Source organism: Neltuma alba, unplaced genomic scaffold, assembly GCF_004799145.2.
Source record: "Neltuma alba isolate B1F8T4 unplaced genomic scaffold, ASM479914v2 tig00003187_pilon, whole genome shotgun sequence".
Taxonomy (NCBI): domain Eukaryota; kingdom Viridiplantae; phylum Streptophyta; class Magnoliopsida; order Fabales; family Fabaceae; genus Neltuma; species Neltuma alba.
The window spans coordinates 119,594-145,716 of NW_021633178.1; the positions used below are offsets into that span (position 1 = coordinate 119,594).

At 35.8% G+C, this 26,123-nt stretch overlaps 4 protein-coding genes across 6 annotated transcripts; 2 read left to right on the forward strand and 2 right to left on the reverse strand.

Moving 5' to 3' along the window:
* Positions 1-5,707: 5,707 nt before the first annotated feature.
* LOC114740784 (cell division cycle 20.2, cofactor of APC complex) lies at positions 5,708-8,280 on the reverse strand. Its single transcript, XM_028929004.1, has 4 exons — positions 8,023-8,280; positions 7,259-7,531; positions 6,866-7,135; positions 5,708-6,759 (listed from the first exon to the last, which is right to left on the reverse strand). Exons 1-4 carry the CDS (start codon positions 8,119-8,121, stop codon positions 6,037-6,039), a joined length of 1,365 nt encoding a protein of 454 aa, XP_028784837.1. The 5' UTR covers positions 8,122-8,280; the 3' UTR covers positions 5,708-6,036.
* Positions 8,281-11,452: 3,172 nt separating this feature from the next.
* On the forward strand, positions 11,453-14,660 carry LOC114740783 (myosin-binding protein 7-like). Of its 2 annotated transcripts, none has more exons than XM_028929003.1 (4): positions 11,453-11,686; positions 11,898-13,407; positions 13,923-13,969; positions 14,317-14,660. In XM_028929003.1, exons 2-4 carry the CDS (start codon positions 12,055-12,057, stop codon positions 14,423-14,425), a joined length of 1,509 nt encoding a protein of 502 aa, XP_028784836.1. In that variant the 5' UTR covers positions 11,453-11,686; positions 11,898-12,054; the 3' UTR covers positions 14,426-14,660. The 2 variants fall into 2 exon arrangements, with proteins under 2 accessions (XP_028784836.1, XP_028784835.1); XM_028929002.1 differs by having other exon boundaries at positions 11,922-13,407.
* A 1,507-nt stretch (positions 14,661-16,167) lies between these two features.
* Positions 16,168-18,551, forward strand: LOC114740842 (F-box protein At5g06550). The gene is made up of 2 exons (XM_028929086.1): positions 16,168-17,522; positions 18,087-18,551. The coding sequence occupies exons 1-2, from the start codon at positions 16,225-16,227 to the stop codon at positions 18,325-18,327; spliced, it is 1,539 nt and encodes a 512-aa protein (XP_028784919.1). The 5' UTR covers positions 16,168-16,224; the 3' UTR covers positions 18,328-18,551.
* Positions 18,552-19,355: 804 nt separating this feature from the next.
* On the reverse strand, positions 19,356-24,996 carry LOC114740738 (uncharacterized). 2 transcript variants are annotated; one of them, XM_028928944.1, is made up of 15 exons: positions 24,727-24,996; positions 24,307-24,469; positions 24,062-24,141; positions 23,852-23,981; positions 23,636-23,724; positions 23,402-23,555; positions 23,125-23,324; positions 22,735-22,925; positions 22,549-22,644; positions 22,304-22,440; positions 21,512-21,613; positions 21,133-21,242; positions 20,909-20,996; positions 20,249-20,448; positions 19,356-19,846 (listed from the first exon to the last, which is right to left on the reverse strand). In XM_028928944.1, the coding sequence occupies exons 2-15, from the start codon at positions 24,415-24,417 to the stop codon at positions 19,582-19,584; spliced, it is 1,953 nt and encodes a 650-aa protein (XP_028784777.1). In that variant the 5' UTR covers positions 24,418-24,469; positions 24,727-24,996; the 3' UTR covers positions 19,356-19,581. The 2 variants fall into 2 exon arrangements, with proteins under 2 accessions (XP_028784777.1, XP_028784776.1); XM_028928943.1 differs by having other exon boundaries at positions 22,549-22,647.
* Positions 24,997-26,123: the final 1,127 nt, after the last annotated feature.

Below are 26,123 nucleotides of genomic sequence, written 5' to 3' on the forward strand. Positions count from 1 at the left end.
AAGTTTTATATCTAAATTGTTTTTCTTCTCATATGCATCCTTTTTTGTGTATATCAACGACTTGAGTAGTGTTGGTGTAATTAGTATATGGATTCCACATAAACTATCCAATTTTGGCACTATCTGTTAATTAATCCAAGATTTTAAGTAAGGATAAGCCTCTCGGCTGAAAAATAAGCTCTCACAATATGAGTTATATAAGTTTCAGTTACAATAATTTGAACCTCTTATCACTCGACCTAGCTATTGTTAATTAATTAGCATGCATGGCTAAAATTTTTACTAGTTAATTCCTGATGTATTCTGTGTGTACACAGACTACGGATGTATTCTACGTACATACAGACTCAAATTAACCTAATGCTAATACATATATGTTAGGGTTAATAACACTTTGATGCTATCTATATATAGTGATATATCGTTACTTGGAACTCTTTTCAAGGAGCGAATAGCTGCGAGCTTTTAGTAGTATTCACTTACTAATGCATCAATGTGATGTTATAGTCACATTTCAAAGCTATGAATTATTCAGCGCGATGCGAATTATCTTCAAATCCACTACAAATATTGAGACAATTGTAATCACATATCAAGTTGTTTGATAAATAATGGGTGATCCAATAATGATTAAAAGTCAACTTCAAACAGAGTCATGTTTCCATTTAAGAGAACCTTCAAGCCTTAATTAGTACATGAACTATCAGTATCATCTGATTAGTTGGAACTGATAGAATCACAGAACATGAGCATTCATCATCTAGCACTCGAAAATTCACGCTACACCCATATACTCTTTCTGAGAAATATGCTTATCCACCAGAGGTTCGTTTGATCAAATTCTGAGGCAAATGAGAAAAGGCATAACCATAAAGTTAAGTAGAGACGAAGCAAATTTACCAGTTATAGGGGATAGATTTAATAATTTCTTCATTCTATGAAGAGGCCGACAGAAAAGATAATCTCGCTGGTGTTTGATTAATTAATAGAAATAGACCTACCCTCCTTTACTTATCTAACTGAGGATAACGTTTTTAAATTTGTTTTTAATTAATTTCTTAAACTTTTATGATAAAGCTTAAAAGTCAGCTAATGATCGTGCTTAGACGCTAAACCAACAAGATTAAAACAAGTGGGTGATGATTGAAGAGTGATCTGGCGCATCATAATGGCCTGACTATTGCGGGAAACCTTCTGGGCCATTCAGCTTTTCTGGTTGATCACAGGATACACTTGAAGCACATTGAGTGCATACATGAAGATGACGAATAACGCCATTAACTTCAGTTCAATCATGGCTTTTAATTAGTTCCCTAATTCCTTCTTTCTTTTCTCCCTTTTTCCTGAAGTTTTCCAGCACAGGTTGAAATTGAATATAATGAGTGACTTGCTTTATGATCTGAATTTTTTAATTAGTAGTATAGCCCACCGGGCACTGACAATATGTTTAGTCTTTGTCTTTTTAGTGGATTGCATAGACCATGATATATATCTGCCTCACCATTTGCTTTGGTTATTAATCATTATTTCAAAGAAACTCCAGTGCAAAAATATCAGCTATATATGCGTTTCACATGCGTGCGAGACGAGATTTCTCTGATATGTATACGTATATATTCTATATGTGCACAGGAAGAACTTGCCATCTATTTGATAAAACTAAGATCCATTTAATTAGCAAAGCAGCTAAGTCAAATCCTCCATCATATATATGAGAATAGTGGCCAATCATATATAGCTAAGGAAGTCTTTTGCACATAAGATGATAACATAGTACAACCTCTAGTTTTTAATATAAAAACTAATTTAATTTTTAATTTGGTCATAAATATAAGACCATAATTCACGTTTTTATATTTATCCATTTCTTCTAAAATAGTCCTCATAATAGTTGTATATGTTAAAGATTTCATCAAATAATAGTTCTAAGTAATATATATGACTAGTAAAGATATTCCAGAAAAAACAACACTTATTTATTATAAATAATTAACTTGATAAATTTTTTAATCTACTCAAATTAGTCAACTAATTCTTATATTAAGAACTAAGGGCAATATATTTTTTAAAAAGTCAGATTAGCCTAATAATTGAGTCCAAATTTTTCCATCACGAAGAATTTTTTTTGTAGGAGAGAGAATGGCGCATTAGATATGAAATTCACACAATGACCCTAATGTGTCATAAGAGATTGAGACATGAAAAGATATCCTCACCAAAACGACTATACAAATGCAGACTTTATTAGTTCATGATTTGACGAATTGACTATTATTATTTTTCAGCAAAATTATTGTACGTTAATCTCAACATCAATATCTTTTCGTGAGGATTTTGTGGGTCTCAAACCAGGATCCCCATGTGGCATGACTCGAATCAGCTTAGGTGACTAATATTTATTCATATAATATAATATATGTAATTATCTTCCTGTACTATAATTAGACGGCAATATATTAATTTTATATAAAGTTTGGTTCTTATCTTCTCCAGAAGATAACGTAAGAAGCTATTTAGCGGGGAGCCATCCATCTTTTTCTGGGTCCAATAAGTTCTGTATCACTCTTTCAAAGACCAATACTGCGACACATACACAGGTTCAATGCATATGCTTCAAACACGTTCTTGACTAATTCCAAGACTTCTAATCAACAAAGAAATCCTGGTGACGACTATCCCTTTTTGCCCTAAGGAGAACAGACTTCTCTTACCCTCATTTCTTTATTTGGAATAGCTTTAGATTGATTTGGACACCTTAACAATCTGGTGGACAAACCCTAGCGTCCACTATATAGTTCCTAGGGTTCTAATTGCCTACAAACTAACAAAAGTTCTTCAAACATGTGTGGGCTTCTGGTATGATCATCGTGTTTTCACTGTCTTTCAAGTTTTCAGCCATTTCAAACCTGCAGAAACAATCTATCTCAAAACACACTATTCTTGAAACACGGGCCATAAAAAAACTTGCTGTAGGAAATCTATCTCAGATCAAGTTTATACGTATACCTTGAGCTCAATTTTGATCCGTAGGACATCTGATTTCTCAATTCAAAGTCTTCTTGGCTGGGGCAGCATAAAAGTAAAAGATCTCTCTAAAAGTGGAGCTGGCAGACTTTCTTATTGACATAAGCCTAACATCATTTAAAAGTCATTTTATCATTCAAGCACATCAAACTTAGTGAGTCGGTAGTCAAAAATTGAAGCTTATTATCTTTAACTTGACAGATAATACGGAGCTCTTCCTTTATTTTTCCTTTTATTTTGGGTAAAGTATTGCTTACGAGTGCATTATAGATCAGATTAAGGAGCACTGGGAGGATCTGATTTTAACATATCGAAATAAAATTTATAACTCTTATGCCAGTTAATTGCATCGTTTAAAACCGTATTTTGAGACGAAAAACACAGATCGATAAAAACTCAACATAATAAAGAGTCCTTTTTTCCTTTTCCTTAATTTATTCGAAACCTAGTTTCTGGAATTGTCAATGTTGTGTATCATTATCTCCGACAGTGAGGAAGAGATAGTACATGCGAGTTTATGACACTTCTGAAACCATGATGGGTTCCCACATGCAAGGGAGCCAGTTCAGAAGAAGCATGTGTGTTCTCAGAGAGCAATCATGACGGAGATCCCTCACTGACGCAACAAAGGACTGTGCTGGTGCCTGGTGTGATGTGAGCTAGCTAGCTAGCTTGCCACAGACTAGAGGTAGGGGGCATCCTCTTGCTACTTTGTACGGGATGATAGTAAAAGTTACAATAATTGGGTTAAGCTCCAAGACGCAGACGATAGGCCAGTACAAGTCCCAGGACCTTTGGGGTCCATTTCAGGATAATATGCAGCTTGAAATTTCCTAGCTGATCCATGACCACAAAAAAAGAAAAAAGAAAAAAAAAATCCAGGATCATGTCTGTGTAGTGTGTACCAATTGAAGTACAAACTTTCATGGGAATGGGCTTATCTCATTGCAACCTATCTTTACAATGGACCCTGGTAAAAATATTCTCAGGACAAACTTGGGGAAGGCTTAAAACGTTTCCAAGCTCTTTTTCTAGAGCCAGTGATAAGACAGGAAGTTAGAAAAAAATTACTTTTTGTCTGTGTTCATGTTTAGCCCCTGATTACTTCCTGGGGAGGAGATATGAGCCGGAGGATTGATTCAAGTTTATAAAGACTGTAAATCTGTTGGTAAGAGGCTTTAACAAACCCAAAGCAGAAAGAAACTCTCTTACTTTGAAGGAACATAAATAAGATCTTATAAATAAAATTGGAGGTGATAGTACCACTTCATTCTTGGTTTTTGAGAAGAATTATAATACTTTTTCCACACGGAACTTGACTTTTAAAAAGGGCCGTGTTCATTAGATTCCAATTAATACTAAGTAAAAATAATAGCAATATGTCAAAATTCTTTTCGACATCTCTAACCCTTTATGTTGAGCAGACCTTGAGGGGAGTAAGAAATCAAAATCTCAGCCATGTGCAGGAGAAGCAATAACCATGTACTTGTGTTTGGTTGGTTCCGCTTACATTGGGTGAATATATTTTTTTGGGTTACTCGTCTCCATATGAATAACAGGGTCATTAAAGTCTTAAAACCAAACTAGATGTGCGTGACAACGACAATATATATACATCTAATAGAGTGCTCAAACCATAACCAAACTTATATATAAAAAGAAAAAAAATCCACTACAGTCAGCAAAACACATTTAATTGCCCGCTTGCCTAATTTTATTTGAAGTAGCAATTGTTGGAAATTTTGTTTGACAAGGGATTCAAAAATAGACAAGAATTTGAAAGAATTACTGGGAACCTCTTCTTTTTGTTTTGTTTTTTTTTTTTTTGAGCTTAAGGTATTTGCCACCAGTAGCAGTGACTAATCTTTTCACACCATAGACTTCCTAAAGAGGCTAGAGTGCTGGTCATGAGACTCTCTCCATAGACACTACCAGGGATCGAATCCCTAACTAGATATTTAAGAAACCTAGTTAAATGCTAACTGTACTAGACCTTGTGGTTAACTAGTGACATTTTTAAGAGACAATTCTTTTATTTCTAACTCAGGATAACTTACAAACCACCCACTTTTTTTTTTATATATATATCTATGAGAATTCACTGTATATCTTAATTTTACTTCTAATCACTTGCTGATTAACCCACATTAGAAAGCACAGGCTCCTCTATTGATAGGATATTATATTCATTGCCTCAATCCATTGCCTCTACTGCGAGAGGTTTCCAGAGAACCCAAAATTTAGTTGCAAGGAAGAAGGGATAGGCCCACGCTCTCCACATTAAACGAGGGGGGCTTGCCTCAAGAAACATCACCAAGTACAGGGGTACAAGGTTGCCGACAGAGGGAGGGGCAACATCCGAGAAGTCAAATGCCCAGCTTAATGTCGAGGCATCAGCTGGGCTATTACAGGCAGGGGGTTATGACTTATGAGTTACTGAGGATCCATCCGAAATTAGTTTAGGAGCCTCCAAGACCCACGTAAGGAGGGGTTCTCAGACATCTCTTGTTGAGAATGATTACGAGGTTATCATTGTCAGTCTCAGACGGCGTCTAGCTGGTCAATATTTGTCAACAACATGACACGAGGTGGTGGATATAATGGACTACTTAAGACAGGGAAAGAACAACAAAAGAAGGAGAAAATTCCATAGTATGCCATTTATCATTCAAATTTACCCTGACTATTGCTATACAGACAATTATATATAAACACTAACATATCTGTTTAAATATGCAGTTCAAACTATAGAGTTTGTAGTTGCCTGCCTGCACTATAGGAGCCAAACTTTAATTGAGTGGAGTTGAGATTGAATGTATATATATGATAGAAGTTTGCAAAAATTTTGGACAGCATAACACCTATATAGTACTAAAAAAAAAAAAAACTTGGGTTCCCCCTTCCCAGTCACCTCCTCCCTATCCGCCGCTAGTTCAAAGACACGGAAAAATTGCTGTCAAAATATACAGATACCCGGGACGGACAAGCTCAAAGTAATTTCACTTGTGATTTTCAGCGGATTCGGTTTATATGAGCAAAGGGCTCAGGATTAGCCCTTGGTTTAGGTTTAGACAATTCCGGGGTTCCAAACACATTCCAAAATCTCAGTGTCTCATCCCCAGCTGCAGAAGCCACTGTACAACCATCAGGACTTTGAGTCATGTAGAGTACTCTGGAGGTATGACCAGTGAGCTCTGCCATCTTCACCATAGAAGGATACTTCCAAAGGATGAGCTGGTTCTGGGTGAAACCGTGCGAGCTAAGCAACTCACGCTCATTCTTGTTCCATAATAAAGCACAAACCTGCGAACCTGTGTTTACAGAGTTTATGCACGCCCCTGTATGAGTGTTCCAGAACTTGATGCACTGGTCACCCCCACCTCCACCAGTTGCAAGTAGATTTCCCTGAAATGGACACCAAGCCAGGGCCTTAACGGCGGCTCTATGATCCTCGAGCCTGTGAAGCCAATGTGTAGGTGAACTCGAAGATGTCATAGAACTGTCCCAAATGTGAACAAGATTATCGTTGCCTCCACTGGCTAATTGCTGTCCAGAGCTTGACCACTTCAGTCCACACACCTCTTGTTGGTGTCCTCTGTAAGTTTCAACAATGTGAGATCTTATTCTGACATCATTGTTGATAATTCTGCCGTCCATTCCTCCTGTTGTGAGAATATGATTGTTCCAAGCCAGTGAACCAACTCGGCCTCGGTGTCCCCCCTTCAGTGTTCTTAGCTGCATTTTGTATAATTTTAGACAACAGAGGATTAGATCAGAATCATAATAAAGGCAATTAACTATTTATCCTTCAAAGACTACAAAAAATGATCAAATAATTTACCAGCCTATTAGAAGTAGAATCCCATAGTTGGACATGGGAACTGTTCAAACCAATGGCTATATGGCGTCCATCAGGGGCCCAGCTAACACTTGTGACAGGACCATCTTCCTCGTCAACTGTGACCAGTTCTGAGGTTGAGCTATCTGAAGCATTCCAAAGGTATACCGTATTTCCAAGGGCAATGGAAAGGATATTGCTACTCCCCCAGTCTAGTAGATTCAAATAGAAGTCGTCTACGATGTCAGGAGCATCCAGTGTCCTCTCAGAACTCTGAAAACACATTCACAAACAGCTTAGAAAGCAACAACACATAAAATTCGTAGTCCTAGTCAGACGAAACCGCAACACATTTGTGAAAGTTCGAGCATAGATAACTTGAGGCAATTTAAATACCTGAGGAATATGTCGTTTGGGTTTAGTAGATTTCGAGTGAAGAGGTGGGTTAAGAATGTGGTCGGGGATGAGTTCAACAGGTGTTGGCGGCTTGTTCTTGAAGGCCAAGATTCGAGTCCTGTTCATGTTGAGTGCCTCAGCCAATTGCTTCTGATAGGCTTCTCGTGATGGTGAGCTTACAACTGGGTTCTCTTTGCCCTTCCTTCCTTCAGTGAGCATGTAATGAGCGAAATCGAAATCCATGGCTGACCTATTAGGAATGAACCTGTCCAACTAATCACAGAAAAGAAAAAATCAGATCAAGTCTGAGTATGCCTAAACGTCTGCTTAGTTGACAAGGAAGTCGGCAAATTAAACAAAGAGGAGAAAGCTACAGGAACAAGAGTCGGCATACTCATGTAATACAATGAAATTAAAAGACCATAACGAAAATTCCGTCAATTTTGCATCGTATTCGGACCCAGGGCAATAAACTCGAGAAATACATTGAATCTAAATATCCACATTGGCCGGTATCCAAATAAAGATCCCACAATCATCTAATCCAAAGCCTGCCGCATATAAAGATAAAGCCATTGATTTACAACTAATAAATTATTTCCCTCTAACGGATTGCCAGGTGCGCCTTGAATAATTGCGATAGCTTTTTGCTCTTTTGCGTCAACACAAGAAGGGGCGGGAAGATTTAGAAATAGTGAATGAATATGGTGTAACGAACTGGAAAAGAATGTGGGGGTGGGAAACAAAAAAATGTTAGACCTTACATTTTCTCTCGAGTTTTTTCTGTGGGTTAATTGATCCTGGAGAGGGGATCGAGCCTTGGCCTTGCCGGAAGAAGTCTGTGGCCATGATCCTGCATCCATATTCAGGGAAGAAGACACCAAGAAAGGCGAAGTTGAGAGAGATGTTAGTGTGGAATTATATAAAAGGAAACAAGAAAATAAAAGAGTGAAAAAGTAAAATGGCTGAGAGCTTGATGATTTCCGTAGGCTGGAAGGATCAAATCAGGGCTTCAGGATATTGAGAGAGACGTTGTCCCGGATCACAGATGAAATATTTCGTGAGTGAGATAGGGTTTTTTCTTGCGGGAGAAGTTGACAGCTATACTATTACTAAAACGTTAGGGCGCATCGAGATTTTGAAATGGAAGTATACGTTGAGATGCAGTAGACGAGAATGCCCCTGGAACCAGAACTAGTATAGATGAGCAATCATGCGAATAACATTCCAATTTTCAGAAATTTGTTATTCATTTACATTTGAATTGAGATTTTTTTAGGTATTTTATCAGTTCAAGTATTCATATCCATTGTAGTGAGTAGTGACTTTTTTCCCCCAACGTAGTGACTAGTGACTTAATAAATTAGCCATAACCAATATGATATACTACTTCTGATCCTAATTATAAAAGCTAGTTGATTAATTTGAGGAGATTAAAAAATTAAGTTGAGTTAGTTGTTTGTCTTAAATAAGTGTTGTCTTTCCTAAAATATCTCTATTAATCAAGTGTATTGACTAGAACTATCATTATTAGAAGGGTTACTTTGGAAAAAATGCATAAATATCAGAGACAAAGTGGATTGGGGTCTTATATTTAGATCAAAATAAAAGTCAAACAGAGTTTTATATTAAAGACCGGAGGTAGTACTAGAGAAATAAAAAATATAAAAGAAAATAAAAAATATAACAATATTTTATAAAATTTAACTTATACTAGTATTAGCTGGCAAAAAAAAACTTATATTAGTATTAGCATTTGTTTATACTACCTCCGATTCTTAATATAAGACCTTATTTGATTTTTATTTTTGTTTTAAATATAAGACCTCAATTCACTATGTCTTTCATATTTATACACTTTTTTTTAAAATAGTCCTTCTAACAATTGTAGTTCTAACTAATACACTTGATTAGCAAGGATATTTTAGGAAAGACAACACATATTTATTACAAATAACTAAATTAACTTCTTTTCTTAATCTCTTCAAATTAGTCAAGTAGCTCTTATAATTAGGACTGGAGGTAGTAATATTTATCTCTCACGATACGTATTGACTGATTTTATATGAACGAGTTTCAACTTTTGAAAAATGTTTACTTAATTTTTTCGATAAAACAGTCTGAATCCAAAAGTTCAATGGAAATAAAGTTTTTTCACTGTGCGCATTCATTATAGAACCAAGGTTTAATATAATCTCAGCGAGCATCTGAAAAAAGGAAACTTAATTGGTGAAAAAGACATGATTATTTCTTAAATTAATCAAATCAGAAATGGAAATTGCCTCAAACAGTCGAATTATATTGTAATGAATAACGTTTTCTAGCCAAACATATGTCTCAAAGACCAACATTTTACGAATATTTCAATTTTCAATCAGGGTAAAAGTGCAGCTAATATACTGATTTTATTTTCTAGGCATATATAATATCCTAATTTTATTTATAATGTATCTAGCACCTTAACTTAAAAAATAATATTGAGATGTAATAAATATAAAAGCTGATTAACTAATCTGAATAGATTAAGAAAATTTGTTAAATTAATTATTTGTAATAAATATGCGTCTATAATACCTTTGCTAATCATATATATTAGTTAGACTTGTTATTTGATACTGTTTCGGTTCTTAATATAGGACCCAATTGTTAAGTTGGTTTTGGTCCGAAATATAAGATTTATTTTTTATATTTATCAATTTTCTCTTAATTACCCCTATGAATACTCTCTTAACCATAATCAAGTAGAAGAGGGAGAAATGATATTAAGAAAGATGATTATAGTATTTTAGAAAAAACGTGTCACATTTTTTATAATTAACTAACTTACCTAACTTCTTTAATTTAATCAAATGAGTTAAATGGGTTTTATATTAAGAACCGAAGGAGTATAATCTTTAACATACATAACTACTATAATAACTGTTCTAAAAAAATAGATAATATGAGAAACAAAGTTGATTAGGAATTTTATATTTAGAATTATATTAAAAGACAAACAAACTATTATATTAAGTATATAGTACATAAGATCAAAATGCCACATGCATCCTAAAAATAAAACTATAATACTTTACCCTCTCAGTTAGAATGATCCACGTATTTCAAGAAACAATATCGGAAAGCAATAACCATACATGCGTTTCAAGAGGCAAAATCCAAAATAAAATAAATTCTTCCACAAAATAAAAATCCCAAAATAAGTTGACAAGGATTAGGATGTCCGCGCCAAAATATCGGACATCTTTTTTTTTTGGGTCGCGGTGGCCGGTGAGATCCCGCTGAGACCAAAAACCGGAAAAACAAACAAATTTTCAAACATTGGCATCATTAGTCAGATAGTGTCCAGAGTCCTGTAAGAGTTTGTTTATATAATACTTAAATTAGACTATTGGACCATAATGAACAAATGATTTTTTTTTTTTGCCTGACATGGTGAAAAAATAATTAGTGTATATGCTCCGGGGGTTTACATGTACTAAAAAAATATGTTTGTATGATATGCTTCTTTTACGGCTACGATAAATTTATCAGACTATTTTATCTTACACCTATCCATCAATAATTTCTGCTTTGATGCTGGCTAAAAAAAGTAATTTCTGGTTTGATCAGATAATATTACAAATAAAATTTTCATAATTTTAAATACAAATCTCAATAAAAATGTTGAATTTAATTATGGTCTATTTTTAGTATTACAATATGCCGATAAAAAGCACAAATGTTCCCTCGGGACATCCAATAAAACTGGAATGATGAAAAGCGCGCTAACTGTTTAAAAAATGCATATATTTATTTTAGTGTATTTCAATGCAGAACACGGCGTTGAGGACGAACTTGTAATTTGAATACTAATTCAAAAGGATTTGAAAAAATAGGAGAGGAAAAATAGAAAATAATGTGGGATGAAAAAATTAATTAAAAAGGGGGTAGTGGAAAAAACGAGAAAAAAGGGAAAGAAAAAAAGTGACAGAAACAAATAGTGGTAAACTCCAACGAAGCAACCGGGGAGGAGGTCAGAGTCAGACGATGGCTGCACCAAACCTCACTCGTCGACCGTACATTTCTCCCTCCCCCCCCCCCTCTCTCTCTCTCTGCGCGCCGGGAAGAGAAGGGGACCAAGAGCACAAAACATGTCTTTGAAATCTTGAAACTTAAACCGAGGCGAATAATAATAATTAACAAACCTAAAATTATAAAAATGAGAATTACAGTCACAAATAGATAAAAAGGATTTTCTTGGGGATCATTTTCTCTCCCCCTCTTCTTTTTACTTCCCCTGACCCTTCAATTTTCCTTCCCTCCAAACACCGTTCCCGCTCGTGCATTCGCGGGGACAAGTGTGATAATCCATTGAGGTTCAGGTGTTTGCGGTTGTGTTCTCTTCGCCTTCGCCGGCTCCTCTTGATTCCTCAAAGCTATTTTTTTCAGGTGAAATTTCGACCTCTTTTTCTTACTTTCAAATGAAATTAATCTTTTTCCTACATTTGTTCTGGAACAACTAATTTCTTCGGAAATCCTTTTATCATGGAAATTGTTTTATCTGGGATTTGGGCATTTGTCGTGAAAGTTGAATCAAAATCGTAAATGATTTTTAGAGCTGGTGTTGAAAATTATTCCCCGTAAATTTGTTAACGAGCAGGCGTCTTTCTTTTCTTTGGCGTAGGTTCGGGGTTGATTGTTTGATCTGAGGGGGACCAATAGAACAAAGGCGCGTTTGGCATGGAGGAAGGGCATTGCGATAATTTGTTCTCTTATTATTGATTTACAAATTGTTCGCGTTTGGATGTTAATTTGAAATGGATTCCGACGCAGTTCCAATTTCCAGCCAATCGGTAAAATGCTGCGACTGTGGGTGTAGATGTTCTTTGGTAGCTGAATCTCCGGGGGCTTGGATTCGTTCCGTTAAACGGAAGCATGATGAGTTTGAACGGGGCAACCAATTGTTTCTACCGGCCTTGAATTACTTTTCAGTTGCACGGGTCCAAATTGAGAATGAATGTGCTGCATTGCGCGAGATAGTTAGCAGACAACAAAAAACTATACAAGATTTATATGCTGAGTTGGAGGAGGAGAGAAATGCTTCGTCAACAGCCGCAAATGAGGCCATGTCAATGATATTAAGGCTGCAGAGGGAGAAGGCAGAGATTCAAATGGAAGCCCGGCAGTTCAAGTCTTTTGTGGAGGAGAAGATGCTGCATGATCGGGAGGAAGTTCTAGCATTTGAGGATTTGTTGTATAAAAGAGAACAAGCAATCGAGTCTCTGACTTGTGAGGTGCAGGCTTATAAGCATAGGATGATGAGCTATGGGCTAACTGAGTCTGAAGCAGATGGTAGGAGTCTGTATATGGAAGATTTTGACCCTGAATATGAACCTTCTATCCATGAATACCCTCCATTGAAGTGTAATGTAAATGAAATGCATGGTACGAAGGATGCTGACGATGTAGATGTTGAGAAATATGCATTTGGTGAAACCCCTCGTGATCGATTGAAGAATTTGGAAAGTAGGATATCTCAAATGGAAAGAAATCCCACTTATAGCCAGGTGGATGGGGATATTTCAGGAAAAAATATTCTAGAGAAGGTGATAGTCGGACAGTCTCCCCGCCCAAGTAAACATTCAAGGAAATTGTCTGGTGACTCTGGTACGTATGCGGGAATGGGTAGAGAGATGAGACCTGAATCTTTTGTGGATTCTCCTAAACTTAGTACTTCCTTTAGGAAGATAGATCATATCTCACTGCCAGAGGATCCATCCAACATGAAAAAGGTAGATGATGCATCAGAAGCTGGGGATGACACCAGTGACAGAGTTTATACCATTGACTCTATTCATAATGGGCCCTCAACTAATGGTTTTAAAGAGGCTAAACCTGTGTCTGGTGTTTATGAAGATTATTCAACCACTCCTAGGGTAGATAATGTTTTTGGATATGAAGACCCCGACATTAAAAAGCTATACATGAGGCTTCAGGCACTTGAGGCTGATAGGGAATCGATGAAGCAGGCAATCGTTTCAATGAGTACTGATAAAGCACAGATTGTGTTATTGAGGGAAATAGCTCAACATTTGTGCAAAGAGATGTCACCCCAAAGAAAAATGGCTGTGAAAAGGCCATCTGCTGGCAGATTTTCGTCAATTATTAAGGTAAATAAAACAATGGTTTCATGAATTCAATGCGTGCGCTTCTGGTATATCTGCTGTCTCATGTTGTGATTCATGATACTGTTTATCATTTGGTTGAAAATTTGTTGCTTTAAGTTTCTGAGAAACCAAGTCATGATTTCCAAAATTCTTGAGATGCCTTTGAAGCTAATTTATCAAGTGACTGGATGAAAAGTTTTAGTCTAAATTCAACAGCAGATATCATTCATGCTTGGCTGTCTTCTCTCTGTGAAAGAAATCATCTATTACTGTTTGCCGTCCATGATCCCCTATTTTTTCTTTAAAAAAAAAAAAAAGAAAGGAAGGAAGGAAGGAAGGAAGGAAAAACTCCCCGCTACCACGGAATCATCTAGAAATGCATGCTGTTTCATTGTTTGCATTGCTAAAAACTTGCTTGCTCAACAAATATGTTGCTTATATGCCTACGACTCACAAGTGAAGATTTCTATGTTCACGCTTAATATATTATCTTATTTTTCTTTCTTTTTTCTGTTCAGACAATCACAGCTGCTTTTTCCTGGAGGAAGAAAGCACGCCAATGCAAGTAAGTAGACAGTAATACTCTGTTAAGAAGGGGTAAAATTGGAGGGATTATTTTGCGATGAATAAAATTTAGGGGTAAAACTTGGGATCACAAAAGCAAGATAAAGAAGTCATAAAACTGAAGATGTTTGAAAGCCCTCTGCTGGAAATTTTGAAGTCGCATACAAGAATTATGGATTGCTTTCTGGGACTGTTGTCTCGAGCTTAGGCATTTTATCCAAATAGCAATTGTACTGTGTCCATGTCTTTCTTGTCTGATTTAGTGGGTCCAGAGGATAAGCAATTGTTATACGGTATGCTTTGTGAGTGATTGTTGACCAAATTATCCAAAATGTTTTGTGACTCCAGGCATACGTTCGGGCAATCAGCCAACGGCGTCGGCTTGCAAACGCTTCTGGATAATGGGCCTCGTGTAAGGCAATGGCGATGTCTTTCGAGCACACAACTCGGAGTTTAGTTCCTGAATCCCTGTATCAGCTTTCAGGGCAGAGCTCAAAATGTGAAGCACCAACTCAATTTCAATCACACTACTGCGACGAGATATTTCTTTTTTCTTTTTTGGCTTTCTTTTTCGTGGGAAGTGTGGTGTTTTATGCATTGTTCATTTATTCTTTCTTTAATATTCTTTGCATGAAATTGAATGTAATTTGTTGGTTGTTCTGTAAAAATGCAATGAGCATGCTTTGCTCGAATAACCCGTACACGGCAGTCCTCTCTCCAATCCTGTACATGGCGTACATAATATTTCTGTGCAAGTTTCGTAACTCTTCAGGCGCCCGTGATTCACTTGTTGAGCCTTCGTTAATAATATTATCTCTGTTACTAAAATTAAACAAGCTTTATTTACTTTAACACAATATCTAGAATATTATCTTTTCTTTTCTTTTTTTATTTACCAGCAATATCTAGAATATTATCACCTTTGCGTGTTTGAATGAATTTATCATGAGTAATTTCTTTAACCATGTCTCGTAATTTTGGTTTTCACTTATTATGGACACGGTTGGGGAACGTGTGGAGCTCGCGGGAGAGGTATTAAAGACAGGCTACGATTCTACAAATGGGCATGCAAGATAAAAGGTCAAAAATGGAACTCAAATTCAATTTAAACAGATAATTAAAAAGTAATGATGAGTGAGTATTACTAGCTCCGATCCTTAATATAAGATCTTGCTTGATTTTGATTTTGGTCGTAAATATAAGACACTAATCCACTTTGTCTCTTATATTTATATATATTTTTTCAAGATAGTTATTCTAACAATAATAGTTCTGATCAATATACTACCTCCGGTTCTTAATATAAGACCTTGTTTGACTTTTATTTTGATCCTAAATATAAGATCCTAATCCACTTTGTCGCTCATATTTATATTTTTTTCCCAAAGTAGTCCTTCTAACAATGATAGTTTTAGTCAATACATTTGATTAGTAAGGATATTTTAGAAAAGACAACACCTATTTAGGACAAATAATTAAATCAACTTACTTCTTTAATCTCCTCAAATTAGTCAACTGGCTTTTATAATTAGGACCGGAAGTAATACTTAATTAGTAAAAATATTTTAGGAAAGACAACACTTATTTATTATAAATAACTAACTTAAATGTTTTTCTTAATCTCTTCAAATCAGTTAACTAGCTCTTATAATTAGAACTGGAGGTAATATTATTTTACTATTCTTTTATTCCTGTTACATTTTTTTTCAAACTAATTAAAACTTAAAAGACTTGACTCCGAGGCTTTGAGAGATGAAGTATACGCAAAGTTTAAAATTTCAACGCAATCAATATATTATTTTTTTAAGTTTAAAATTCCTATAAAATACCCGAGGAGAGATTTAACTTATTAAGAAATAAAATCTTTTTCTCTTTACCGAACCAATGGAGGCCAAATTCAGTAAGTTTTCCAACTTTTTTAAATAATTATATTTTTTAAAAGCAAAAGTTTATAGAAAACAATACTCATCTTTCTAATATTTAAATCATATTATGTCCAAAAAAAGATTGACGAAGATTTAAAAAATATAGCTTTTTTAAATGAATTTTATATTTTATACTGAGATTAATTTTTTTATTTTTAAAAAAAAATAAGGAAAGAATGTACAGCAAGTGCCATTGCAACAAAACATTTTGAAAAGCGTGTTCGTTTTGGTTATAAGTCGGAACGGATCGAGTAGGATGCAAAAGCGCTTTCGTAATCACCATCAACTTTCTTAGGTTTTTGGCACGACTGCAACGCTCTCAACTGCCACAATGCGTAGCTTCAAGAGCTTCATGTCCAGTACAAGAAGGATCAAGAAGAAGAACAGAAACAGGTGCAAACTCAAAAGCCAATCCGCTTTCCATAAGCAAAATTGCATTTCCCATAACAATGAATTGCTAGACCGAGACGAAGCGATAGAAGATACTGAAGGTTTCAGGCTCAAAACCTATGCTCCATCACACACTTATTGGGTTCAACCCTTGGGCAATCTTTATCTCAACCCAGGTTCTATCAACTGCAGAGATACAGGTTTAGGTAATCTGCACGCTCTGACAGATGAGCTTGTTCTTGAAATTCTGGGGTTGTTAAGTGGGAACGACTTGGGGGTTTTAGCAACTGTTAGTAAGTCTTTTTATGTTTTCACCAGTCATGAACCCCTTTGGAGGAATCTTGTATTGGAAAATCTTAGTGGTGGCTTCCGGTACAATGGATCTTGGAAGTCTACTTATATTGGTGCTTACTACCCTTCATTTGATGCATCAAATAGTGCCATTCAGAATTTCAAAGTGAGAGACTTCTATTCTGATTATCTTTTTCAAAGTTGGCTCTGTGCTAACCTTGAAATGAAACCAGAATGGCTGGTAAGAGATAATATAGTTCGAAAAAGGGGCATTTCGGTTGAAGAATTCGTCAAGAATTTTGAGGAGCCTAATAGGCCGGTATTGTTGGAAGGATGTCTTGATAACTGGGATGCACTGAAAAAATGGGATAGAGATTATTTGGTGCAGTTGTGTGGTGATGTTAAGTTTTCAGTTGGGCCAGTAGAGATGAGGCTTGAAGACTATTTTGAATATTCGGATCACGTGAGAGAAGAAAGACCATTGTACCTGTTTGATCCAAAGTTTGCTGAAAAAGTTCCAAATTTGGATTCCCAATTTGACGTTCCGGCTTACTTCCAGGAGGACTTGTTTAGTGTCTTGGGCAGAGAGAGACCAGACTACAGGTGGATTATTGTTGGGCCAGCTGGATCAGGATCATCTTTCCACGTTGATCCAAATTCAACTTCGGCTTGGAATGCTGTGATCAAGGGCTCCAAGAAGTGGATACTATTTCCTCCTGATGTGATTCCACCTGGAGTTCTTCCTAGCCCTGATGGTGCAGAGGTTGCATCTCCTGTTTCAATAATTGAGTGGTTCATGAACTTTTATGGCGCGACAAAAAGTTGGAAAAAGAAACCTATTGAATGCGTCTGTAAAGCGGGGGAGGTTGTCTTTGTGCCTAATGGATGGTGGCATTTGGTGATCAATTTGGAGGAGTCCATAGCTATAACGCAAAATTTTGTCAGTAGGTAAGATTCTGTACTGCTTTCTGTAGCTTTCTTATTAATCAACGCAAACTAATTTGTATCTCACATCCTTGTAAGATGATTTCTTCGAACAAGTTGTGCTTTAATTAAAATTGTATGCAGGAGCGTCTTGGCTGATTCGATTAGGTTTCTAAGCTCACCTCCTGTAGTAATATGGTGTTCCACCTTTGATCATTCCATTGACTACTGATAAGTAGTAATAGTTCTGTTCCTGCCCGCATTGACTTTTGTCTTTTGTACATTGTATTAGTTATTGGTTTAAGATGCGTTTCGGTGGCTTAGTGAATTTGGTACTTTATGGCTGAAGCAAACATGGAAATTTCACATTCAAGCCTGTGCTGTTGTGCGTATTATATCTCTTTTGATATGGTTGGCATATTGCAATTTCTTTTCACTGTCTAGTGTCATGCTTATAAACAACTTGAGAAATGATTAAAACTCATGAAAACTAATGTTTAATGTTTAATTTGGTTTCACCTTTGTAATCTCAAACGATGCAGGATTGAAATTCTGTTTGACAGAACTAATTGATGGTATTTGTTGCAGGGGAAACTTGCTTAATGTCTTGGATTTTCTCAAAAGGCCGAATGCGAGCGTGCTAGTATCTGGAACAAGAGATCGAGTGAATTTGTATGATAAGTTCAGAAATGCTATCGAGGATTCTTTTCCTGGAATAATTGATGAGCTGACCCGGAAAGAGGAACAGAAACAGATTCAGCAGAAGAAACTTTCCTTCTGGGATTCTGTCACTGATTCTAAAGTGGGAGCTTTTAAGTTCTCTTTCTAGAGGGAGGCAAGAAGCAACACTCAATTTTACTCATCCAAAGTTCAGATACGATGCAAATTAACATTTTTCTTTTGCTATTCATTTGTACTTCCAATTTTGTATGTTACGAAATTATCATATTCTTGGTGATCTGATCACTGATTTTTGGCAATCTGCTGTAGTTCAAGATTTGTTATAAAATTTTATTGTTTGAGTAATTTACACTCCCTATTATTAGACTTTTATCGCTGCACTATCAAACTTCTAGTCACGTCTAATTCCGTAGCATTTTATCTCTGATGGATAGGGTTTGTACATCATGAGTTACTTTTATTTTATTTTATTTTTACATGGGGCATACAAATTTAAAATGTTAATATACTACATTATAATCATAGCAAAATCAAAGAAAAAGCAATAGCTAAAAAAATTTAAAGATTTGATTAATAATTTTAAGAATCGAATTAGAAATCACAATAAATTTAACCATAAGAATTAAAAGAATTTGTTTTTTGAGTGTTCAAAACATGAAGCATGGATTCCAAATTTGCATATCATGAGAATGCATGTTAAGTATCTAAATTTTGGTGGCATGCATGCATCCTCAGCTTGAATCCTTTGCAGTGGCTACATCTCCACCTCGGTGTATACAGTGATGATTTATGAAGTATAAGGCCCGTGCAGTAGCATTCTTATCATCAGCGATTCTGACGGCAATATAATCCATGCATCCATATTTAGTATTTACTCGTCTGATCTTTAATATAAGATATAATTATTAAGTTAATTTTAATTCTAAATATAAAACCTATTTTTCATAGTTATTAATTTTTTCTAAATTATTCCTATAAACCTCCCTCAACCATAATCAAATAGAAGAAAAAGAAAAAAAATAATTAAAAAAGATAATTATAATATTTAAAAAAAACATATAATATTTTTTATAATTAACTAACTTACCTAACTTCCTTAATCTAATTAAATTAATTCAATAAGTCTTATATTAAGAATCAAAGAAGTATTATTCAGAATAGGAAAAAAAATGAAAATTGGGGGGAAAACATTTAACACTCTGACATGATTCAAATCCAAATAGAAATTACATGTGCAATATACTCCTAGGGTTTAAGCAGATCACCACCAAATAAGGATATGCTTATAAAAATTACAATTTTGGCATTATACAAATTCTTGTTACAACCTGTTCTTCCAAGATGGATTCTAGAAGACAGGAATTCTTTAACACCAGGGAGGAAACTGTAAGGATTGAAATAATTAGTCAGCAATGTGATGGAAACCAGAGTTACTTCTAAAGGATATATGATCATAAGGCGATAGGGAAGCTATATAAGAATCATCAGAGTACTTTAGACCCTTTAGCGAACATGACCGCATGCCAGAGATGACGATGGCTCCAGGAATACCAAATGTACCATTGCAGCTTTGCAAGCTTCCATCACTTGCAGCTTTAGATTCTGATTTCTCAAAAGTTGAATTGAAAGCAACATTCAAGCCAATTGAGCTCGGTTCTGTCACAAAACTGCAAGAAACAAAAAAGAAAACATCATTTAAGAGCTAATTAACAAAATCTGACGCATCTATTTACTTGATTAAATAGCATGTTTCACAAATCAATCACATCACTCAAGATATAGTTCATAATCATGAAATATTCAGCTTATTTTGGGACTCCTGATGGCTCAGAATGATTGGCAGCTTGACACAAACCATGAAGCCCGAACAGAGATCGAAGCAGCTAAGCTAGGAAATGAGGAGGGACAACCTCACGTCCCAGATCATGTAAATCTTGTCATTCTGCCTGATGAATTTATACAAGATTCATTCCACGCATAGGAACCACATTATGGTACCGCATGAATTTGATCCTTACCAAACAATTCAAACAAAGTAACAGGTATCATCATGCAGAAGCTATCAATACCTTGCCTCAAACTTTCTTCCTTCAGAACTCATCAGTGAACAAATACCAGAAATAATCCACGGTGGAAGAATCGTGTTTTTGATTTCAATACTACAACAAAGGCCATCTGGTGAACCTTGGGCTACTTCAGCATCCTTCCTATATGATTCATCATAGGAGGCAGCAATTTGTTCAGCTCTTCTCATCTCCATGCATTTAATCTACAAAAGAGTGTCATTATGATCCAATCATCTCTAGTTTCATAGCAACAAAAATAACCAATCCACGTCAATCAAGCAGACTTCTCTAAGGTGGTGCTAGCATAGCAAATTTACTTGAGCAAGATTACAGCAAACATTCAATTTTCAAGGGAAGGGATAAGTGGTTATTTGGAGGATACTGAATTACTGATAAATCTTATCAACACTAGCCCAGAATACGTGTTGAAAAGATTAAGCAACTACTGGCAAGTACATTTGAAGATTTGTCGTGGGTTGCAGGATGGTAGTTGTTGCCTACTCCCAAATTAACCATAATACATTCCATAAATGAAGTGTAATACCTGTTCTTTCTCAAGCGATGTAAGTAGAAGGATTAGCTTGAAACATTAACTAGATACTAAAACAAGAGCAAAATTAGAGTATGACAATAATTAGAGGGAAACACAAAGGTATCACGTACATCAGGAGAAGAAACGGCAGCATTTTGAAACGGCACGGGAGAACATAATACAGGGACATCCATACCAGATAGTGAGGTAAAGAAAGATCTGCAGACAAAAAGAAGTAGTCAGCAACAAGCTAGAAATTGAGTAAACATCAAATTGGTATAACCTAATAACATGATATGGAAAACCTGGACAGAAACATTCAAAGAAAGTTACCATTAATCAGTTAAATAGTCACCTGTAATTTAGTAAAAGGTCATATAAACCGTGTACATTTATGTTGCCACTGAAAACCAACAAAGATTGTGGGGTATTATCAACATCAGAGAAGGATCTCATCCGTCGAGTCTGCAATTTGTCCACAGAAAGCAACAATCAACTCAATATAAAAAGTATGTATGGTGTAGTTAACTAATAGACCTGTATTGGGATTTGGGAGCACAAGACAGATACAAGAATGAAAATGCCATACATAATCATCAGACAGTCAATAATTGAAGCCAGTAGGAAATTTGTGGAGCCAGTTAGACTTATCAAGAGATTCATAAAAAAACACTATTTTCTAGTTATAGCTACAACTGGGGGTTAAAAAAAAGAGGTCAAAGCAAGGGACAAACCTGCCCCAGATTATGCTTTTCTATTTCTGAGAGTTCAACCAGGTCTTCAGTAGCAATCTGCTCCACTTTAGAATGGCAGAGAGGCATAGAGAAACAGACATCCTAGTTAACAGGGATATCGTTAAAAATAAGTATAAACATGATCGCTAAATAAATATTGAGGGTACATTTCAATAGCAACTATAAGAATGAAAATAGGAGAATCTTTAATTTAACAAAATGTGGTCCTTCATTTCTAGCTTCTAGTCAATCCAAAGAGAAAGAGAAGATACCTTGCACCGAAAATTAAAAAATTAAATTCGCATATACAATCTTCTTTTAAGTCACAATATTCAGAAGTTTAGCCATTAAATGAGGATCTCCCCCCCCCCCTCCAAAAAAAAAAAAAGAGAAGAAGAAAAAGAAAGCAATCAAATGAGGATAACAAAATAGATTTTGTTTACTTTCATACAGATAAGCAACATTAATGAGCTGATAGTTATATTATGCTAGTTTATCAAACAGGGTAAGACTAATGTTGGGTTTGATCCCTAGTCCACACCCCCTACTTTTTCCCTACTGCCCTTCCCAGTTCAATGACCCGCTATGCAACACAAAACCTAATAGTCAATTTCAATGAGATCTGCCTAAAAGTATTCTATCAAAGGCAAATTACCCTTCGCTACATACACAGTACAGGAAATAACAAACTATGAAAGAAACAGTATACTGAACAGAGAGAATGCTAAGTGAACAGTGACATACAAGTACAAAGCACACATCAAAGTGAGGAATTTGTAAGTATATTCTTACATGTTCTCTTAATAATGATCTCAAGCCTCTGGTTGATTGAGAGATATAAGCATTGCAAGAGGAAGTGGATTTATCAGTGGCAGTTTTATCAGAGCCATCACTGCCAGTGAACATCGCCACAAACTGAGAAGTGCAAACTAGAAGATGGAGGGAATACAGGCAGATTAATACTTGGTTTCCATTCAAATTTAAATTCAAAATATCAAATAAGTATGGCAGCGGAACTAGGAAGGATATGCAATCACCATAAAAGATGCCACATGTGTTATTACGAAGCATGTAATAGAGGTTCCGGAAAGATTCTTCCCAATCTATTTGCCGTTTATTTAAAAACTCCAATTCTACTGCACAAAAGGGAAACATCCAACTTAAAAGCAGAAGAAAACAAGGAAGAGACTGAAAATGGAAAAGGTTTAAAGCTGCTTGGCAACCTCCATCAGCAGTTGATGAGCTCAACACTGATATGACGGAAAGTGGCAGGGTGGATTGAGGATACATCCATGAATGCAAAACTTCAAAGGCATCAGAATTAGGTGAATGACCACCCATATTTTGACCCTTGAAAGTGCCATGTTTGAAGGTGAATTGAGGCATGGTTCGGCGCATAAATGACCTCTGAGTCCTGAAGTTTAGAAATCAACAAAAAAAAAAATTATACAGGATAACAGTCAAGAACAGCAAGGACAGCTGAGACCAACAAAGTAAGCATGCAATATAGTATTCAGATAAATCATATCAATGAATGCTGCATTAACTAAGTGAAAAATTGCACGTCATTCCTCTTCATTCTCAAAGGTAGTCAGTCCATCATACGTACTCACCAATTCACAGAAGAAGATACAATACGCATGCTAGTTTTGAGTGTAAGATCCAGAGGAGACTTATGGCCAGGTACATGGCACTCATTAATAAAATTGCCCACAGTGGTTGATGCAGTATCTCCAAGTCTTTTAGATGAATTAGCAGCTAAACCACAGCTCACATTCAGTTCCGGGGCAGCTAGTCCTCTTAATGCATTACCCTATAATTGAAAACATAATTACAAATGGCATCCAAAATATAAGTACGTAAAAAGAAAAGAGATCCGCCAATCTATACCATATCTATAGCAGCCCAGCCTGAAGATCTATCAGCAGATGATGAAAGCTCAGTTACAGTGAGGAACTTTCCTTGGCTGCACTTTTCAATTGTATGACAAGACTGCAATGTACTATCTTTGTTTGCTTCACTAGAAGCAACAGTATTCTCTAAGCTGAAAGCAATTGCAAAGACAATCAACACAGGGAAATTATAAATTTGAACTAAAGAGAACACATAGGCAACAAGGCAAACCATGATATCCCTTGCTGTTTTGTGGCAGCCAAATTAGTAAGAATATAGGGATTCTTCAGGGTGCTAGTTTTCTCCGTAGATGTATTTTCCTAAACATAGCGACAAGATTACTTAGTTCAATTCAAAACACATTAGCAGTCAGAGATTTGCCATCCAACAAGGATGTTAACAGAAAAAACTCAGTGTAAGTCACATGTATTGTGAAAATGTAATAACCTTGGCGTTTTCTTTTCCAGAAGTCATTCTAAACCTGGACTTTTTGGCAGGAAATACATCATCAACACGTGTATCAATGAATTTTGGGTTCCTTGACAGCCCTGGCCTTTTAAGCCCATTATCCACATCACTGGTGTTGCAAACATAAATCAAGCAAGCTGTTAACAAAATATGAAACAGAAAATTCAAAGAGAAGCAGAAGAAGCTTACTTTGAAGTACTGCTCAAAGGCAATGGAGATTCATCTGTAAGGTCCACAGTCGCAGCACTAGCCCGCTTCAACTGCTCTCCCTGCCAACAACATACGAATGATTATAGACATGAGAATTGCTGGCTCAACAGTTTATTAAGAATGGTCAATATCAATGAAAAGATGCTGGAAACTAGTCAGTCCAGCATATATGTCAGAATCACGTAATTGAACGCTTTAATTTGTAAACAAAATAAGAGATTTACCCTCAGTTCTGAAGGCGTCTTTCTTTTCATCATTGTGTCACTATTTCGGGGCCCTGAGCCAATTAGATGAGAGCGGTGAAGTAACGAACTTGGTGCAACAACTTTTGCCATGCCTTGGCTTCGAAAACCACGATTGCAGCTTTCTTACCAATCAAAGCACGTCCTAAGATAAATTGCAGTGGGTCTAGTGAGATGCAAGATAGATTTTAAATTATCAAAATCAAAATCTCCACAAGCATAGAATGAATATTGCAAACATTGGCATATCCGATTTAAGTCGACGAAGCCGCGATTCTAAGGGTGGTAATGGGAGCGAGAAAAAAAAAAGGCAGGATCGCGACCGAGATTTTTCCAAGGTGTATATAAAAAGACGGCAAGCGATTCAGAAGCTAAAGAATCGAAAGACCGATCGCGTCTTACCTCCATTTTTGGGCAAAACACAAGATGCCCTTGACCTGAGATTGAATAAAGTCCCGGATTTTGAATTACTAGTAGTTTAGCCCTAAAACGATTTTAGGGCAGACTCTGGCCAGAGTTTGAGGGAGAGAAGCGGGAGTGAACTGAATGAACTGAGATGACAGACCACATGAAAGAAAATTAGCGGCGAAAATGAATTGTGTTTAAAAGCAATTTGATTTCCCTCCTCTTTCTGACGCCGTGAGCGCGACGGCGTTTATGACCGTTCGTAAGACTCCTGTATTTAGGAGTTTCCAAAATAATTGTATTTATGCCCCAAATTGATCTCGTTTTTATGCGAGAGCGAGTCGGTTTTTTTTTTTGGGAAAAATAATTATTTTGGTTAAAACTTCATGGTTAGAATTAACTTGATCGTCGTTCAAACTCAAATCTTATGTAATCTTAAAAATTAACGAGGCATCATTGAGTCCCAGTAGGATGTTTTTTTTCGGTGTACAGTATGATGTTTATTTTTAAAATTCAATAAATAATTAATTAAGAAATATATATATATATATCTCACAGAGATAATTTTCCTTTTCCCTGCATTTTCAACTTTTTGTTTTTTGTTTTTTGGGGTGGGCTTGGGTTGGGTGGGGACTAGTAGCTATTGTTCGACAAAAGCCCGTGCGGAAAATTCTTTTCCAATATTCTCAAGCAGTTCAAGGATTGTGGGGAAACTATGATTCGCATGGTTGCATGGCTCTTAACTAAATTAAAGCGTATTATCAATTTAAATTTAAAGTAATCAAACACTTTAACGACGATGATCATGTTTGATTCCGGTCCAATTCATTTGCAACTTGCATTTCACGTGTGTAAAAACTGAATGAAAAATAATGACCAAAACCATTTAACTAATAATGAAATATGCATGATTCAAATACTATTTTATTGATTAAAATTTAATTTTTTAACTAATAATTTTAAAATAAAAAGTTATTTGTAAAAAATAATAATTAAGAAGTAATTTAAAAAATATTAAACTATTAAAAATATAAAAATAAACTCATGTTAAATATGGATTATTCAATTTTAACATATATATATATATGAAAGATCCAAATTTCATGCTCCTCACATCCAATCTGAATCTTTTCAGGAAAGCCGCCCTTGCAAAACGCAACTTTTTCCATACAGAAACACTCCGAGCTTTTCTAATGCGATCCCTATCCAGAGGCAACAAATTAACTAAGCCTTTGTTTGCAATGAAAATCGAAAATTATAAACCTGCGCACATGAATAGTTTGATCATTTTCAACGAGTAGAGGTTCAAGTTTCCAGCATTCTCAGTTAGCCTTCGCTTAATAAAATTGTGCACCCAAAAAAGGGTTATATATTGATCACATGCAGGCATTATA

Excerpts from the sequence above, each read along its gene's own strand:
- LOC114740784 (XM_028929004.1), bottom strand. The coding sequence starts at position 8,121 with ATGGATGCAGGATCATGGCCACAGACTTCTTCCGGCAAGGCCAAGGCT. Across the intron at positions 7,532-8,022 it reads GAAAAAACTCGAGAGAAAAT|TTGGACAGGTTCATTCCTAA; the intron begins GTAAGGTCTAAC and ends TTCTGTGATTAG. Across the intron at positions 7,136-7,258 it reads CCAAACGACATATTCCTCAG|AGTTCTGAGAGGACACTGGA; the intron begins GTATTTAAATTG and ends ATGTGTTTTCAG.
- LOC114740783 (XM_028929003.1), top strand. The coding sequence starts at position 12,055 with ATGGATTCCGACGCAGTTCCAATTTCCAGCCAATCGGTAAAATGCTGC. Across the intron at positions 13,408-13,922 it reads GATTTTCGTCAATTATTAAG|ACAATCACAGCTGCTTTTTC; the intron begins GTAAATAAAACA and ends TTTTCTGTTCAG. Across the intron at positions 13,970-14,316 it reads AAGAAAGCACGCCAATGCAA|GCATACGTTCGGGCAATCAG; the intron begins GTAAGTAGACAG and ends TTGTGACTCCAG.
- LOC114740842 (XM_028929086.1), top strand. The coding sequence starts at position 16,225 with ATGCGTAGCTTCAAGAGCTTCATGTCCAGTACAAGAAGGATCAAGAAG. Across the intron at positions 17,523-18,086 it reads ACGCAAAATTTTGTCAGTAG|GGGAAACTTGCTTAATGTCT; the intron begins GTAAGATTCTGT and ends TATTTGTTGCAG.
- LOC114740738 (XM_028928943.1), bottom strand. The coding sequence starts at position 24,417 with ATGGCAAAAGTTGTTGCACCAAGTTCGTTACTTCACCGCTCTCATCTA. Across the intron at positions 20,997-21,132 it reads GACCTTTTACTAAATTACAG|ATCTTTCTTTACCTCACTAT; the intron begins GTGACTATTTAA and ends TTTTGTCTGCAG. Across the intron at positions 20,449-20,908 it reads CTGCCGTTTCTTCTCCTGAT|ATTAAATGCATGGAGATGAG; the intron begins GTACGTGATACC and ends ACTCTTTTGTAG.